The sequence below is a fragment of the Artemia sp. Qi Xiang Cuo genome, chromosome 16 (assembly GCF_049724085.1).
Source record: "Artemia sp. Qi Xiang Cuo chromosome 16, ASM4972408v1, whole genome shotgun sequence".
In the NCBI taxonomy this organism is placed as follows: Eukaryota; Metazoa; Arthropoda; class Branchiopoda; order Anostraca; family Artemiidae; genus Artemia; species Artemia sp. Qi Xiang Cuo.
This window is the reverse complement of record NC_142809.1, coordinates 20363871-20383231: the sequence shown is the minus strand read 5'-3', so window position 1 is coordinate 20383231 and position 19361 is coordinate 20363871. Positions and strand designations below refer to the sequence as shown.

The following is a 19361-nucleotide window of genomic DNA, read 5'->3' as shown; positions in this document are numbered from 1 at the left end:
ACGAGCACAGTGCAAGTATATACTTCTAAATGAAGGAGAACCAGTGGGCCTGAATCTCCCCTTAATATGACCGACTGGTTTCTTGTGTATATTTGGAAAATTTGGGCCTAAAATGCGCTATTAGACATTTCAGGTACTCCATACACACAAAATTTGTACTAGCCCCTTCCCGCCGAATATCTGATGAATTTCTGCACATCACTGTACATAAAAAAATTTTATGTTGAATTTGAATTTGGAAACTATCAGTTTTAAATATTTTCTTATAAAAATTTTTGTTTTGACTTTGTCTGTTGAAATTCTATTTTTGGGATGTTGTTCCAATTTAAATGACCCCCCTAGTTATGTTGTTCTTATTTTTATTAAACCCCCATTCAGGGATTATTCGGCAGGCATTCTTCCATCCATCTATCCAAAGATCCACCACCCCTGCTCCATAATAGCTGACGCGTAATGGTACAGGATCAAATACGATTTTATCAAGCCTCAAATGAATCAACTTCTTAAAATGAAGCTTAGATATCTATAGTAACCGATTATTTTGTGTGGACTACGTTTATCTTTGGGAATGAATGCCCACTGCGCGGTGATAGTGTTTCTGAAACAGAAATGATCAATATACAGTTTTCTAACACTTTTAAATTAATTGTCTCAAAATTTCCACAAGATAGCTTTTTGTCACTCTTTTGGCCGACTTATTTATATTTTTGCACCATAAAGTGACAGAACACGCTTCTTTGATCTGACACAATCTTTTTGTGTACTTGATTAAATAAAAAAAAGTTTTTTCAACTGAAAGTAAGGAGTAACATTAAAACTTAAAACGAACAGAAATTATTACGTATATGAAAGGGTTCGCCCCCTCCTCAATACCTCGCTCTTTACGCTAAAGTTTAAATTTTGTTCCAATTCTTTAAGAATAACCCCTGATTCACATAGGCCGTTTAATTAGAATAAATAGCTCTTTTGAAAGTACAAGAAAAAGAGGGAGGTATTGACTAGGGAGCGAACCCCCTCATATACGTAATAATTTCTGTTCGTTTTAAGTTTTAATGTTATTCCTTACTTTCAATTGAAAAACTTGTTTTTTTGTAATTTCTGGTCGTTTTTTAAATAATAATTGGAAATTCAGCATCCCCTTCATAGAAAATTCCCTTCACAGAAAATTCCCTTCCCCTATTGAAAATTCCTCCGTGGAAAGATCCTCCCATGTAACCACCTCTCCTTGACCCTCCCCCCTACCACCGGAGATAATACCCTTAAAACGTCTGTATACTTCCCATTACCCAATACTATGAGTAAACAATGGGCAAAGTTCATAACTTGCAGCCCTTCGCCCGGGGGCTGTGGGGATAAAGTCATCTTTAAAGACCTAGCTGTAAAATTGTTTGACTATGCTGAAAAAAATTACTGTCTCAAAATTTTGATCGGGTGAATTTGGGAAAAAAGCGTGGGACATGGCCTAGTTGCCCCCCAATTTTTTTGGTCACTTAAAAGTGCACTAGAACTTTTAATTTCCATTCGAGTGAGCCCTCTCGCGATATTCTAGGACCACTGGGTCGATGCGATCACCCCTGGGAAAAAATAAATAAACACGCATCCGTGATATTTCTTCTGGTAAAAATACAAAATTCTACACTTTTGCAGATAGGAGCTTGTAGTAGAGTACAGTAGAGTTCTGTGATACACAGAATCTGATGGTGTGATTTTCATTAAGATTCTATTACTTTAATGGGGTGTTTCCCCCTTTTTTCAAAAATAAGGCAAATTTCCTAAGGCTCGTAACTTTTGATGGAGAAGACTAAACTTGAAGAAACTTATATACTTGAAATTAGAATAAAAATTCGATTCTTTTGATGTATCTATTGGTAAGTATTCTCTGGTTCTGAACTTTTACCGGATAGCTTCAAACTTAATTAATTTTGTACCCAAAATAATCATGATAATCCAAACTTTTTGTTGTGTGTATTTATGTTTAAGCTATTTTCTTTAGGGTATCAGTTACTATTAGAACGATCTTTTTACTACGAGCTGTTTGATTGAACAGACAAACAGGAGTTTGAAGCATTTGAAGATAAATAACTCTTTTACAATTTAAACAATGTGTTTTAGGGCATGCTTCCATCACTTTTTGAAGCAAAAAGAGCCAGAGTTGATGCAGATCGAGCAATGGAAGAATTTCGGCTTGAATGTGGCTTAAATGAAACATCAAATGTAAAACAATGCCTGAGGGTTCTTCTACAACGACTATCAGCAAGTACCGAGGTTCAAGGATTTTCTTTGACAGAAGAAAATGGAGTGAGTGATTCCTTTTGTTTTTGCTTGTTTGGTACCACTGACATTCTGGCAATGTCAGTAAGGCTGTGTCCAGGGGGGGGGTGGGGTATAGGGTTTGAGCTCTCCTCCTCAAATTTTTGTCCAATTTGTAAAAAAGCGCAACAAGAATGCATATAAACAAATTTTTGATGTGTTTTTTTTCAAGAAAGTTGTACCTTACCCCTTGAAAAAACACCCCAACCTCCGAAAAAAAATTTGGACACGCCCATGGATTTCAGTGGGTTTTTTTTTATTCTGCTTTCTACTTACTATTAGTTAGCTTGTTAAGAGTGTCTCAACAAGAACAAATCTTAACTAATACTAAAATTTGGAAAACTATAACATATAAAGCCGTAAATAATATTTGCTTCAAGAAACAGTAAATAAAGCTAGCTTCCATTTTAGAACTAAGTTTCCTATTTCTTCAGTCAAATTTTTACTTAATTTTGTGTCAAGTACCATTAGAATGCACATTTAGTCCACTTTAAAGGAAAGAAGAAGAAGGAAAAGAGAATAAAATAAAACTGCAAACAATCTGCTTAATCAAGGTTTATGTTTCCTGTGCTAGCTTTGGCATGTTATTTTTCTGCACAGCTATGTCTTTTTTAAAATCAACGAAAGAAGAAAATTTTACCATTGCTCCTTAATTGAGCTTCAGTTATCCACTAGCAAAAAATTATACTGAGTTATCTGTCTTGCCTGCTGCATTACAAAATTGTTACAAAACACAGCCTTATCCAACATTTTCATAATCTTCCAGAACTATATAATATACTATCAGACATACTGAGTGTCTTACTGGTGTCAGTGGCAGATCCAGGGGGCGAGAGGGGCACGTACCCCCCCCCCCTAATGCACTCTAAAGTAGTGTAATTTACTGAATTAACGCAAATTTGCGTTAATTAAACTTGCTCCTAACATGAGTTTATTGGATCAACCTATTTTGCCCCCCCCCCTACAAAAATGCTGGATCCGCCCCTGGATGGTATAAAGCCAAATTTAGGTATATGTGTGAGGGATGTCATGGCATCCTCACACATTTACATCCTCACACTTTTTTTTTACTTTTGAGGAGACTTTGAGCTTTGCAATGGGACTTTCCCGGGCAGTCAATATTTTCTTTTTTTTTTTACTAAAGATTACCCCTGAGACAGTAAAGTAGGAGGCATTTCATGTGGTTCAGCTCATTTTTCGGACAGTAAGATCTACCTATGAAAAAGACATTATAAAATCATAACGTTCGTAACTCTTAACTTAACCCTTAACTTCGTACCCTCCTGCTGACTAGCCTGCTAACTTAAAAATTTCCTTTGAGAAATCATCTGGAACAAAGAGTTGTATTAAGGCCGTCTCCTTGTATCATATTGTAAACGATTAAAACACCTATGTTAATAACTATGTTAATAACTTTGTTAATAACTTTACAGGGATTCGATTTAAAAATCCTTGATATATGTTAAAATAACCCCAGCAAAATATAAATAAGATTCAAGCTCTTGTTTGATGAAAAAGCAAATTTTCTCTGTACATACATTTTATATTGGTCCTTTTATATACTAAAACTCTGAAAATTAGTAACATTTGATGAGATTTATTTTACATGCTAGAATTCTGGCCAAAATTCTATACGAAAATATTTTTGATTCGTCAGACTTTTTTAACTTCAGGAACTTTGCCTACTTGAATATCAACAGATCATAACGCAAAAAGCTATGGCATATTCTCATATTGAACTGATTATAGACTTACCCTCAGGTCTTCATGTTTGGCAATTTGATTTAACATGTTTTTTTTCTTGGGAGTATGATTAGATCTGCATATTAGACCAAATTAAACTAGAATTGAGCCAAGCCACTTCAAAATTGCTATTTCTGTTGCTTAGAATTAATCTATTCAAGCCGGAGCTGTAATTGAGTGTTTCTCAGATGTGTCAACAATTAGCTCAAATAAAGCGTGACAGTTAGTCCTCTAAGGGACAGGTTTAAACTGCCAAAGGTCTTATTCGATCTGGATAAATAACTTTCAATAGCTTTCACCACACTTCCTGCTTATTGTTTAGTAACTGACGGAAACTAGTCCCAAAATAACTTATTTAGTTTACTTTTTAATAATAGACAAAGAGATAATTAACACTAAGAGATAATTAATTAACACAAATAATAGACAAAGTGATAAATAACAGTATAAATATTAGCCGTCTTCAGTGCTTCTTCCAGCTGATGGTGTCAATTAAATATTGCCAATTTAATCATACAAAAGAGGAGCTTTATGCTCTATTTTATTTGGAATTTTTAGTATTCCTTTTGAGTTGTTTCGCCTCATTTAGGTCCATATATTATTTATTTTTAGTTTTTTATATCTTATGATGATTGTTGCATATCTTGTATGTATTTTTTTTTTTAAATAGGTGCCATTGACCTGCAAAATCTTTTTTTTACCATGCCTTCATATTTTTTTTTCCTTGGGAGTATGATTAGAACTGCATATTAGACCAAATTAAACTAGAATTGAGCCAAGCCACTTCAAATATCTATTTCTGTTGGTTAGAATTAATCTGTTCAAGCCGGAGCTGTAATTAGGTATTTTTCAGATGTGTCGACACTAAGAGATAATTAATTAACACAAATAATAGACAAAGAGATAAATAACAGCATAAATATGAGCAGTCTTCAGCGCTTCTTCCAACTGATGGTGTAAATTAAATATTGCCAATCTAATCGTACAAAAGAGGAGCTTTATGCTCTATTTTATTTGGAATTTTTAGTATTCATTTTGAATTGTTTCGCCTGATTTAGGTCCATATATTATTTTTTTTTAGTTTTTTTTTATCTTTCGATGATTGTTGCATATCTTGTATGTATTTTTTTGTTTTGTTTTAAAATAGGTGTCATTGACCTGCAAAATCTTTTTTTACCATGCCTTCATAGGTTTTTTTTTACATGCGTTGTCCAGTATCTTCATACAGATTTTTAAGTTTTCTTACGGTCCAATATTGGTTTTATTTTATTAAAATATTACGTATTTTTCGTAATTTCTGTATTGTATTACATTAATTGTTCTTACCAACAAATCATACAAATCTTGGCGTATGAGCGCTATTTTGTGACTCAACTTTCATCTTATCTTTGTCATACTTTTCTATAAAATATTAGATGGCAGTAGAATTTACAAAGTAGGATCTAAATAACTTTTTGCTGGTAATATTTGATTGATTTATTTTTTTTCAAGATCTCGAGTCCCTAGCTTGGGACTGAAACCTCAAGTCCTTGGAGAAGTCTCAACGACTGGCAACCCTGAGCAAAAATTTCTATGGAGACCAAAATTAGAAATTAAGTTTTATTATTAAAAAAAGAGTTTTTGATGTCTTCCCACATAGACATTAAAAAAACACGTAACTATTTGGTATTTAATGAAATTGATTGTGGGTTCGATAAATTCAAAACTAAATTTAAATAAATGTAAGATAAATCTAAAAGAATTGCCAACAGGAAACATTCCAAGAAATTTATTGTAAAGATGAAAAACCGTTTTGCTATACACAATCAGAAAAAATCGGTGTAAGGCGGCACGGTTGTCACATACTAGCTTCCTACCTAGATAAAAACCAATTAAGATTTCAAATCATGAGAAATTGCAAAAAAAATCGTGTTTTGTTTTTGAAAGGTACCGCGAATTGTTTATCTCATTTTTACAGAATGCCAAGAATTGTCCATTGTTCCCACTATTTTCATATAAACCAAATTATTTCTCTCATCCCCTCCTATAAAGAATAATCGTCCATTTATGGTAAATTTAGATAATTAACATATTCGTCTAATGCTTGGCTCAAGCATTCTGGTTTTAATACTTTATTCAAATATTAAAAACACTCTAATCAGACATGCTGCCGGCTGAGAGCATGAACGTTACACCTGCTTGGATTGAAACTCGAGAAAAACACGATCAAAATTTGGAAATTAATAACTTTTATTGTAAATCATGGAAGTGTTTTTTTTTTTTTTTTTTTTTTTTTTTTTTTTTTTTTTTACTGACTGTATTTGCATTAACTGAGGATAATGAGAGACTATATTTTATGTCATTGTGCCTACCTGTTGTCTAGACATGATCGAACAGAAAAACAGATACAGATAGTGCTATGGAAGAAAACGTTTTGTTCCTTTACGATGTGGCAATCCTGAACTGAAATTTGAGTCCATAATTGTCGTATCGTCAAAAAAGTATCTTAATCAATTACCAAATTTACCTTTTTTCTGAATTTACCAAAAGTTTGAATGTACTCGACAAGAAAAAACTGAAGTACACGAACCACCGTCAACGTCGAAACGAATGGCACTTGTTTTTTAAAATGGTTTTGTAGTAAGCTTGGTTAGTTATTAACATAAAACGGAGTAGGCTTGTTATGTCTTCCATCAAAAATCAGATTCACAACATTTATAAACACCTTGTATCCCCAATGATTTGACTGAGGTTCAATAATTAATTGGCAATCACTCGTGAGACACCTATGCCTGTATTCCCTACTGCTTCTGATGCAATCTATATAAATCGTAAGACTCAACCTCGACACTCTCTTTATATTGTGCTCTTGTGTTCTGATAAACTGATTCTTAATTCTTTGTCTTTACTGTAAAGAACTTTTGAGTAATCTTTGCATTCTAGCGTGTAGACTCAACCTCAACACTCTCTTTATATTGTGCTCTTGTCTTCTGATGAACTGATTCTTAGTTCTCTGGCTTCACTGAAAAGACCTTTTGAGTAATCTTTGCATTCTAGCGTGTAGACTCAACCTCAACACTCTCTTTATATTTTGCTCTTGTCTTCTGATGAACTGATTCTTAGTTCTCTGGCTTCACTGAAAAGAACTTTTGAGTAATATTTGCATTCTAACGTGTAGACTCAACCTCAAAACTCTCTTCATATTGTGTTCTTGTCTTCTGATGAACGGATTCTTAACTCTTTGGCTTCACTGAAAAAAACTTTTGAGTAATCTTTGCATTCTAGCGTGTAGACTCAACCTCAACACTCTCTTTATATTGTGCTCTTGTCTTCTGATGAACTGATTCTTAGTTCTCTGGCTTCACTGAAAAGAACTTTTGAGTAATCTTTGCATTCGAACGTGTAGACTCAACCTCAAAACTCCCTTCATATTGTGCTCTTGTCTTCTGATGAACGGATTCTTAGTTCTTTGGCTTCAGTGAAAAAAGCTTTTGAATAATCTTTGCATTCTAGCGTGTAGACTCAACCTCAACACTCTCTTTATATTGTGCTCTTGTCTTCTGATGAACTGATTCTTAGTTCTCTGGCTTCACTGAAAAGAACTTTTGAGTAATCTTTGCATTCTAACGTGTAGACTCAACCTCAACACTCTCTTTATATTGTGCTCTTGTCTTCTGATGAACTGATTCTTAGTTCTCTGGCTTCACTGAAAATAACTTTTGAGTAATCTTTGCATTCTAGCGTGTAGACTCAACATCAACACTCTGTTTATTCTGTGCTCTTGTCTTCTGATGAACTGATTCTTAGTTCTTTGGCTTCACTGAAAAGAACTTTTGAGCAATCTTTGCATTCTAGCGTGTAGACTCAACCTCAACACTCTCTTTATGTTGTGCTCTTGTCTTCTAATGAGCTGATTCTTAGTTCTTTGACTTCATTGAAAAGAACTTTTGAGTATTCTTTGCATTCTAGCGTGTAGACTCAACCTCAACACTCTTTATATTGTGCTCTTGTCTTCTGATGAACTTATTCTTAGTTCTTTGGCTTTATTGAAAAGATCTTTTGAGTAATCTTTGCATTCTATCGTGTAGACTCAACCTCAACACTCTCTTTATATTGTGCTCTTGTCTTTTGATGAACTGATTCTTAGTTCTCTGGCTTCACTGAAAGGAACTTTTGAGTAATCTTTGCATTCTAGCGTGTAGATTCAACATCAACACTATGTTTATTCTGTGCTCTTGTCTTCTGATGAACTGGTTCTTAGTTCTTTGGCTTCATTGAAAAGAACTTTTGAGCAATCTTTGCATTCTAGCGTGTAGACTCAACCTCAACACTCTCTTATGTTGTGCTCTTGTCTTCTAATGAACTGATTCTTAGTTCTTTGACTTCATTAAAAAGAACTTTTGAGTATTCTTTGCATTCTAGCGTGTATACTCAACCTCAACACTCTCTTTATGTTGTGCTCTTGTCTTCTAATGTACTGATTCTTAGTTCTTTGACTTCATTGAAAAGAACTTTTGAGTATTCTTTGCATTCTAACGTTTAGACTCAACCTCAAAACTCTCTTCATATTGTGCTCTTGTCTTCTGATGAACGGATTCTTAGTTCTTTGGCTTCACTGAAAAAAACTTTTGAGTAATCTTTCCATTCTAGCGTGTAGACTCAACCTCAACACTCTCTTTATATTGTGCTCTTGTCTTCTGATGAACTGATTCTTAGTTCTCTGGCTTCACTGAAAAGAACTTTTGAGTAATCTTTGCATTCTAACGTGTAGACTCAGCCTCAACACCCTCTTTACATTGTGCTCTTGTCTTCTGATGAACTGATTCTTAGTTCTCTGGCTTCACTGAAAAGAACTTTTGAGTAATCTTTGCATTCTAGCGTGTAGACTCAACATCAACACTCTGTTTATTCTGTGCTCTTGTCTTCTGATGAACTGATTCTTAGTTCTTTGGCTTCACTGAAAAGAACTTTTGAGCAATCTTTGCATTCTAGCGTGTAGACTTAACCTCAACACTCTCCTTATGTTGTGCTCTTGTCTTCTAATGAACTGATTCTTAGTTCTTTGACTTCATTGAAAAGAACTTTTGAGTATTCTTTGCATTCTAGCGTGTAGACTCAACCTCAACACTCTTTATATTGTGCTCTTGTCTTCTGATGAACTTATTCTTAGTTCTTTGGCTTTATTGAAAAGATCTTTTGAGTAATCTTTGCATTCTAACGTGTAGACTCAACCTCAACACTCTCTTTATATTGTGCTCTTGTCTTTTGATGAACTGATTCTTAGTTCTCTGGCTTCACTGAAAGGAACTTTTGAGTAATCTTTGCATTCTAGCGTGTAGATTCAACATCAACACTATGTTTATTCTGTGCTCTTGTCTTCTGATGAACTGTTTCTTAGTTCTTTGGCTTCATTGAAAAGAACTTTTGAGCAATCTTTGCATTCTAGCGTGTAGACTCAACCTCAACACTCTCTTATGTTGTGCTCTTGTCTTCTAATGAACTGATTCTTAGTTCTTTGACTTCATTAAAAGAACTTTTGAGTATTCTTTGCATTCTAGCGTGTATACTCAACCTCAACACTCTCTTTATGTTGTGCTCTTGTCTTCTAATGTACTGATTCTTAGTTCTTTGACTTCATTGAAAAGAACTTTTGAGTATTCTTTGCATTCTAACGTTTAGACTCAACCTCAAAACTCTCTTCATATTGTTCTCTTGTCTTCTGATGAACGGATTCTTAGTTCTTTGGCTTCACTGAAAAAAACTTTTGAGTAATCTTTCCATTCTAGCGTGTAGAGTCAACCTCAACACTCTCTTTATATTGTGCTCTTGTCTTCTGATGAACTCATTCTTAGTTCTCTGGCTTCACTGAAAAGAACTTTTGAGTAATCTTTGCATTCTAACATGTAGACTCAACCTCAACACTCTGTTTATTCTGTGCTCTTGTCTTCTGATGAACTGATTCTTAGTTCTTTGGCTTCATTGAAAAGAACTTTTGAGCAATCTTTGCATTCTAGCGTGTAGACTCAACCTCAACACTCTCTTTATGGTGTGCTCTTGTCTTCTAATGAACTGATTCTTAGTTCTTTGACTTCATTGAAAAGAACTTTTGAGTTTTCTTTGCATTCTAGCGTGTAGACTCAATCTCAACACTCTTTATATTGTGCTCTTGTCTTCTGATGAACTTATTCTTAGTTCTTTGGCTTTACTGAAAAGCACTTTTGAGTAATCTTTGCGTTCTAACGTGTAGACTCAACCTCAACACTCTCTTTATATTGTGCTCTTGTCTTCTGATGAGCTGATTCTTAGTTCTTTGACTTCATTGAAAAGAACTTTTGAGTATTCTTTGCATTCTAGCGTGTATTCTCAACCTCAACACTCTCTTTATGTTGTGCTCTTGTCTTCTAATGAACTGATTCTTAGTTCTTTGACTTCATTGAAAAGAACTTTTGAGTAATCTTTGCATTCTAACGTGTAGACTCAACCTCAACACTCTCTTTATATTGTGCTCTTGTCTTCTGATGAACTGATTCTTAGTTCTCTGGCTTCACTGAAAAGAACTTTTCAGTAATCTTTGCATTCTAGCGTGTAGACTCAACATCAACACTCTGTTTATTCTGTGCTCTTGTCTTCTGATGAACTGATTCTTAGTTCTTTGGCTTCACTGAAAAGAACTTTTGAGCAATCTTTGCATTCTAGCGTGTAGACTCAACCTCAACACTCTCTTTATGTTGTGCTCTTGTCTTCTAATGAACATATTCTTAGTTCTTTGACTTCATTGAAAAGAACTTTTGAGTATTCTTTACATTCTAGCGTGTAGACTCAACCTCAAAACTCTCTTTATGTTGTGCTCTTGTCTTCTTATGAACGGATTCTTAGTTCTTTGGCTTCACTGAAAAAAACTTTTGAGTAATCTTTGCATTCTAGCGTGTAGACTCAACCTCAACACTCTCTTTATATTGTGCTCTTGTCTTCTGATGAACTGATTCTTAGTTCTCTGGCTTCACTGAAAAGAAATTTTGAGTAATCTTTGCATTCTAACGTGTAGACTAAACCTCAACACTCTCTTTATATTGTGCTCTTGTCTTCTGATGAACTGATTCTTAGTTCTCTGCCTTCACTGAAAAGAACTTTTGAGTAATCATTGCATTCTAACGTGTAGACTCAACCTCAAAACTCTCTTCATATTGTGCTCTTGTCTTCTGATGAACGGATTCTTAGTTCTGTGGCTTCACTGAAAAAAACTTTTGAGTAATCTTTGCATTCTAGCGTGTAGACTCAACCTCAACACTCTCTTTATATTCTGCTCTTGTCTTCTGATGAACTGATTCTTAGTTCTCTGGCTTCACTGAAAAGAACTTTTGAGTAATCTTTGCATTCTAACGTGTAGACTCAACCTCAACACTCTCTTTATATTGTGAACTTGTCTTCTGATGAAGTGATTCTTAGTTCTCTGGCTTCACTGAAAAGAACTTTTGAGTAATCTTTGCATTCTAGCGTGTAGACTCAACATCAACACTATGTTTATTCTGTGCTCTTGTCTTCTGATGAACTGGTTCTTAGTTCTTTGGCTTCATTGAAAAGAACTTTTGAGTATTCTTTGCATTCTAGCGTGTAGACTCAACCTCAACACTCTCTTATGTTGTGCTCTTGTCTTCTAATGAACTGATTCTTAGTTCTTTGACTTCATTAAAAAGAACTTTTGAGTATTCTTTGCATTCTAGCGTGTATACTCAACCTCAACACTCTCTTTATATTGTGCTCTTGTCTTCTGATGAACTGATTCTTAGTTCTCTGGCTTCACTGAAAAGAACTTTTGAGTAATCTTTGCATTCTAACGTGTAGACTCAGCCTCAACACCCTCTTTACATTGTGCTCTTCTCTTCTGATGAACTGATTCTTAGTTCTCTGGCTTCACTGAAAAGAACTTTTGAGTAATCTTTGCATTCTAGCGTGTAGACTCAACATCAACACTCTGTTTATTCTGTGCTCTTGTCTTCTGATGAACTGATTCTTAGTTCTTTGGCTTCACTGAAAAGAACTTTTGAGCAATCTTTGCATACAAGCGTGTAGACTTAACCTCAACACTCTCCTTATGTTGTGCTCTTGTCTTCTAATGAACTGATTCTTAGTTCTTTGACTTCATTGAAAAGAACTTTTGAGTATTCTTTGCATTCTAGCGTGTAGACTCAACCTCAACACTCTTTATATTGTGCTCTTGTCTTCTGATGAACTTATTCTTAGTTCTTTGGCTTTATTGAAAAGATCTTTTGAGTAATCTTTGCATTCTAACGTGTAGACTCAACCTCAACACTCTCTTTATATTGTGCTCTTGTCTTCTGATGAACTGATTCTTAGTTCTCTGGCTTCACTGAAAGGAACTTTTGAGTAATCTTTGAATTCTAGCGTGTAGATTCAACATCAACACTATGTTTATTCTGTGCTCTTGTCTTCTGATGAACTGGTTCTTAGTTCTTTGGCTTCATTGAAAAGAACTTTTGAGCAATCTTTGCATTCTAGCGTGTAGACTCAACCTCAACACTCTCTTATGTTGTGCTCTTGTCTTCTAATGAACTGATTCTTAGTTCTTTGACTTCATTAAAAAGAACTTTTGAGTATTCTTTGCATTCTAGCGTGTATACTCAACCTCAACACTCTCTTTATGTTGTGCTCTTGTCTTCTAATGTACTGATTCTTAGTTCTTTGACTTCATTGAAAAGAACTTTTGAGTATTCTTTGCATTCTAACGTTTAGACTCAACCTCAAAACTCTCTTCATATTGTTCTCTTGTCTTCTGATGAACGGATTCTTAGTTCTTTGGCTTCACTGAAAAAAACTTTTGAGTAATCTTTCCATTCTAGCGTGTAGACTCAACCTCAACACTCTCTTTATATTGTGCTCTTGTCTTCTGATGAACTCATTCTTAGTTCTCTGGCTTCACTGAAAAGAACTTTTGAGTAATCTTTGCATTCTAACATGTAGACTCAACCTCAACACCCTCTTTACATTGTGCTCTTGTCTTCTGATGAACTGATTCTTAGTTCTCTGGCTTCACTGAAAAGAACTTTTGAGTAATCTTTGCATTCTAGCGTGTAGACTCAACATCAACACTCTGTTTATTCTGTGCTCTTGTCTTCTGATGAACTGATTCTTAGTTCTTTGGCTTCATTGAAAAGAACTTTTGAGCAATCTTTGCATTCTAGCGTGTAGACTCAACCTCAACACTCTCTTTATGGTGTGCTCTTGTCTTCTAATGAACTGATTCTTAGTTCTTTGACTTCATTGAAAAGAACTTTTGAGTTTTCTTTGCATTCTAGCGTGTAGACTCAATCTCAACACTCTTTATATTGTGCTCTTGTCTTCTGATGAACTTATTCTTAGTTCTTTGGCTTTACTGAAAAGCACTTTTGAGTAATCTTTGCGTTCTAACGTGTAGACTCAACCTCAACACTCTCTTTATATTGTGCTCTTGTCTTCTGATGAGCTGATTCTTAGTTCTTTGACTTCATTGAAAAGAACTTTTGAGTATTCTTTGCATTCTAGCGTGTATTCTCAACCTCAACACTCTCTTTATGTTGTGCTCTTGTCTTCTAATGAACTGATTCTTAGTTCTTTGACTTCATTGAAAAGAACTTTTGAGTAATCTTTGCATTCTAACGTGTAGACTCAACCTCAACACTCTCTTTATATTGTGCTCTTGTCTTCTGATGAACTGATTCTTAGTTCTCTGGCTTCACTGAAAAGAACTTTTCAGTAATCTTTGCATTCTAGCGTGTAGACTCAACATCAACACTCTGTTTATTCTGTGCTCTTGTCTTCTGATGAACTGATTCTTAGTTCTTTGGCTTCACTGAAAAGAACTTTTGAGCAATCTTTGCATTCTAGCGTGTAGACTCAACCTCAACACTCTCTTTATGTTGTGCTCTTGTCTTCTAATGAACATATTCTTAGTTCTTTGACTTCATTGAAAAGAACTTTTGAGTATTCTTTACATTCTAGCGTGTAGACTCAACCTCAAAACTCTCTTTATGTTGTGCTCTTGTCTTCTTATGAACGGATTCTTAGTTCTTTGGCTTCACTGAAAAAAACTTTTGAGTAATCTTTGCATTCTAGCGTGTAGACTCAACCTCAACACTCTCTTTATATTGTGCTCTTGTCTTCTGATGAACTGATTCTTAGTTCTCTGGCTTCACTGAAAAGAAATTTTGAGTAATCTTTGCATTCTAACGTGTAGACTAAACCTCAACACTCTCTTTATATTGTGCTCTTGTCTTCTGATGAACTGATTCTTAGTTCTCTGCCTTCACTGAAAAGAACTTTTGAGTAATCATTGCATTCTAACGTGTAGACTCAACCTCAAAACTCTCTTCATATTGTGCTCTTGTCTTCTGATGAACGGATTCTTAGTTCTTTGGCTTCACTGAAAAAAACTTTTGAGTAATCTTTGCATTCTAGCGTGTAGACTCAACCTCAACACTCTCTTTATATTCTGCTCTTGTCTTCTGATGAACTGATTCTTAGTTCTCTGGCTTCACTGAAAAGAACTTTTGAGTAATCTTTGCATTCTAACGTGTAGACTCAACCTCAAAACTCTCTTTATATTGTGAACTTGTCTTCTGATGAAGTGATTCTTAGTTCTCTGGCTTCACTGAAAAGAACTTTTGAGTAATCTTTGCATTCTAGCGTGTAGACTCAACATCAACACTCTGTTTATTCTGTGCTCTTGTCTTCTGATGAACTGATTCTTAGTTCTTTGGCTTCACTGAAAAGACCTTTTGAGCAATCTTTGCATTCTAGCGTGTAGACTCAACCTCAACACTCTCTTTATGTTGTGCTCTTGTCTTCTAATGAACTGATTCTTAGTTCTTTGACTTCATTGAAAAGAACTTTTGAGTATTCTTTGCATTCTAGCGTGTAGACTCAACCTCAACACTCTTTATATTGTACTCTTGTCTTCTGATGAACTTATTCTTAGTTCTTTGGCTTTACTGAAAAGAACTTTTGAGTAATCTTTGCATTCTAGCGTGTAGACTCAACCTCAGCACTCTCTTTATATTATGCTCTTATCTTCTAATGAACTGATTCTTAGTTCTTTGGCTTCACTCAAAAGAACCTTTGAGTAATCTTTCCATTCTAGCGTGTATATTTGTAAATTTTAAATATCAGACTCCTTCATGAGGCTTATATGCGTTATAACATCTGAATTACTCTCTTTGGCATTAGCAAAAAGTCGCATTAATGAAAGAGGCAAATGATTTTCCAACTTTTCAGACTGTTGTTTAATGGCACAGTGAACTGAGTCAACATCTTGAGTGGACAAATACCCATCCTAGTAATATATCACATTGATGAATTGAACATCTAGTAACTTCCTAGGAGTAGGCCTATCCTGAAACTGGTACTATTCCTGTTCCGTGGAACACGAGAATCAGGCAAAGTGATCAGTTCTTAAATCTCTGAATGATCAGAAAAAAACTCTTGCTAAAATGAATATATCACACTGTGCTATCATTGCCAATCGTTCCTCAATCAACTCAGACCATAAGGCTAAATAGACTTTCTTTTTCTTGTGTCTATTATGACCATCCTACTTTTTCATTGAGGTTACTACAAAACTGCAGTGAGATTTTAGTATTGATCGTTTTTAAAAGGAACAAGAAGCGTTTTCTTTTTGGAGTCCAAAAACCTTTTTTCAAGTCAAAGCAAAGGATTACAGTAACCAGCTTCTGATCCTTGTCTCTTTTAGACCTCGTAACTGATTGTGACTTTATATCCTTACTAAAAATAGCGTTTAGATCTTCAGGCAATTCAGTTCGGCTTATAAGGGATAAATCAAATTCTTTGCATAGATCTTTCACAATAATTATGAAGTAAGAATATTGTTTAATTCTTAGCATTGTCAAAGGAGTGATAGCATCAGTATTAATATGAACACCCTTGTTTTCAAAAAGTTACTTTCAAATCTCTGAAAATGATCGTGCACATCAGCTGTTACTAAACCAATATGTAAAAGCCCTTTATATGAACATTATAGCTTTCAGCTTCCTTACCAATACAGTTTGGGAGAGATGGGTATCAGATTTTCTGCCATATTCCTTCTCGTGCCAGGCATCTCAAAACTCGATTCTTTTAGTTCTTCTGTAAAACCTTCAATTCATGCAGATTGATACTTTTCTGATGCGACATTGTCGCTCTCAAAACTTTCACAAAAAGCACGACACAATTTTTCTAAAGTTTTTATTCGTAAAAAGTGATTGGACAAAGAATTGTTACCTATTGATCTTACTTGGTAAATTTTTACTTAGCGATTATACTACAGGATTTTCAGGCCAAATTCTAACAAAATATTCATTTACTAACTAAATTATTTTCATTTAGTTATATAATAATTTGTTTTTTAATTAATTTTAACTTATTATTTAAATAATAAGTAAATAATAATAATTATTATTAATTATTTTATTTAATTATTCAATTAAATAATTATTTTTAACTTGTTTTTATTCTACTATTTAATTAGTATTTGATTACTTATTTTCATTTATTAACTAGCCCTCTACATTGTTTTAATAAAAATAACATTTCAACCGTTATATTTTATATTTGAAATTTTTCACCCCTAAAATTTTATGCACCAGGGGCAAGTATCCTCTCTGTGCCTCCCCTTAAACTGCCTCTGCTCTTATCCCTTATAGTTTTCCAATTAGATAAACAGCTCAAATAGGAACATTGCTTTTTCATTCTTGTCGACTTTCAGTTTCCGGTTCTACACGTTCAATGTCCTTGCTTACCCCCACCGTTGCAGAGAACCATAATTTGCCTGGAAAGGACACTTATGGAGAGTCATTGGATCGTAGAACATTCAGAAAGTATTGTTACTCAGCTTCATGGTGGTTTAGATGGTATTTCTCAATTAACCGAAGAAATTGAAACGATGTGCTCTAGCCATGGGCTTAAAGGGAAGAAGATGACAAAAGCTATTGAAAACTTTGCATGGAATGTAAGAATTGTTAAAGGACAGTTGGATCTGTTGGAAAAAAGTAAAAAAGAGGCAGCAAATATTTTAGAACAAGTAAGTCAAATTGTTTTTATCCAGAATTGAATATAAAGCAGAGTTTTTGTTTTCATATAAAAGTAGAAAGCCCCGCTAAAAAACAAGAAGAGACATAAATTACCCTTCGTAAAAGTAAACCTTTAGCTCCTTAATCTTTCTTTACGGAATTTTGAAGAAAAAAAATGCAAATTTTCAAAAAATTAGTCCAAATAAAATAAATAAAGAATAATTATAGTCATTTAAATACACTTGCTTTTAAGTATAGAGTTTTCACTAAAACTGGAAATTGCCGATTTTTCACACTAGCGCTTAAGTTTGTTACATTCTAATAAGCTTTTCGTAAAAACGACAGTTCAAACTTGCCGTAAGCAGCTAACAGTTGAGGAGGGGGCAGCGACCCCACTCATATTGACTCAATTGATTCCTGTATACAAAGGCACTAGCCGGCTATTAAACATTTGGGAAGGAATAAGGCAGGGATGTGCTGCTGCTCCTGTATATTTTTATTTATTGCGTCATTGGCTATGACGACTAAACTATGAATTTCGGTGTGAAGTTCAGTGACAGACTTTTGATTGATGCTGGCTTTGTTGACTAATTGGCGGTCATGACCAAGACCCTCAAAGAATTTGTTGCAGCGCCAACAGTCGGAAGAAGAAGCGAGCAAAGTTGGGTTCAACATCAGCTGTTGTAAAACAAAACCATTCTTATTGATCCATGATCACCTCAACCAGCTCCTCCTGCGGTCAAATTACGTTTAAAACAAGTAGCTGTCGTTAAGGACTTTACGTAAGTCGGCTCCATTCTGGCAAGTGATAGACCAGTCAAGAGCAAACCCAACGCGTGAATCTCCAATGTATCTTCCACACCAGAGAGACTCAGAAGAATCTGGCGCAACCCTGCTGTCAGATCCTTCACAAAGATGTAGATATTCCATGTATCTGTAAGGTGAACTATGCTATGTAGCACAGAAGCTTGGACACCAACCAACATGAGTTTGAGGAAGCTGGGTATGACTCAAACCAAAGGGCTCCCGAAGATAAAGGGACTTCGCTGATACTATTTTATCAGTAATGCCAACCTCATGAGCCGTACGATGCATATTCTATTTTCCCTGCAAGTAGCTCAGCGTAAGCTGAGATCGTAAAATTATCTTCTCTGAATGCCAGAAGAAACCCCATTTCACCTACGTTTTTGACCTCGTGGCCACCGAATGGAAACGACCACGTCGTCATCCAAGAATAAGATTATGCGGTAGCCTACATTAGTTCCTAAGCAAGGCAGTAATAAGACGTGAAGATATACCAGCGGCTGCTCAGGATCGGTTGTTTTGGAGGAGGATGGTATTGGCTCTCTCGACGCTGGCCTTAAGACCGCATGAGAATTAAATAAGTTAAAATGCAAGACAAATACTTATAATAGGGTTACCCAATCATGAATTACCTTGTCTCTTTTGGTTATTGAAGCAGTTATTATTGAATCATTTAAGCACCGCTATATCGTTTATAAATTTTATAGATTGTTTTAGTTTATTGATCACTAAGGCTGTATTTTGATTCTATTATTATTCTTATCAACATTTTTTGTATTATCATCGTCTATGCCCTAGTTTTTTTTTTGTTTTTTTTTTGTGTTTTTCTAACACTAAATTAGTTATCTATTATGTAGCAACAAGTAGTTTACTTTACGCTGTATATAGAAATAAATAAAACAATTAACTATTTTATTTTAGATTCGAAACTCTGCAACTACGATTTGTACTATCTCTAGCCGAGGTTCAATACGTGAAAAAAAGCAAATTCAACTCAGTTTCAAAGTTCCACGACTGCCCGATGACACAGACTGCGAAAGTCCCGGAATAGCTTCACCCCGTCGCAATGATGAAAGTGCCGAAAATACAGTGCTAAAAAAGGCTCCAACATCTCCAGTTCTCCCAGATATTAAGCCCAAGAGCATATTGAAGAAATCAAACTCAACTCTAGAGTCGAACTTGCAAGGGTATAATCCAGATGTGACAAAATCACCTCAAAGCCCCCTCCCTAGATCACGTAGCCCTATACCCCCAGTTCATAAGGCGAACTTTTATCTTGGTGAAAAATATGAACCCAACACAGCTTTATAGTGTTAGCTTTAAAGATTTACCTGTTTGAACCTATGTTGTTTCGTTGTTTATGGTGTTTTTCAATTGTTCATCAACATTTATACGGATTTTTACGGATTTCCACAGGAAAGCATGACTTTCTTTCATCCTGGAATGTATTTCTAGATGTATGTCTGG

The 19361-nt window shown here is 34.9% G+C and overlaps 1 protein-coding gene across 3 annotated transcripts in view; it reads left to right on the top strand.

Annotated features, from left to right (window-relative positions):
- The window catches only part of LOC148942667 (inactive phospholipase C-like protein 1), a 440344-nt gene that overhangs the window by 417096 nt on the left and 3887 nt on the right, over positions 1-19361 (top strand). Inside the window, exons 18-20 of one of the 3 annotated variants that reach the window (XR_016143118.1) lie at positions 2113-2298; positions 16787-17101; positions 18816-19351. Coding sequence is in view for 2 of the 3 variants with exons in the window: in XM_089102764.1 (XP_088958890.1) it covers positions 2113-2298; positions 16787-17101; positions 18816-19205 (891 nt within the window). In the remaining variant the exon portion in view is untranslated. The remainder of the gene's footprint in view (positions 1-2112; positions 2299-16786; positions 17102-18815; positions 19352-19361) is intronic. The other 2 variants (XM_089102764.1, XM_089102765.1) reach the window with 2 other exon arrangements.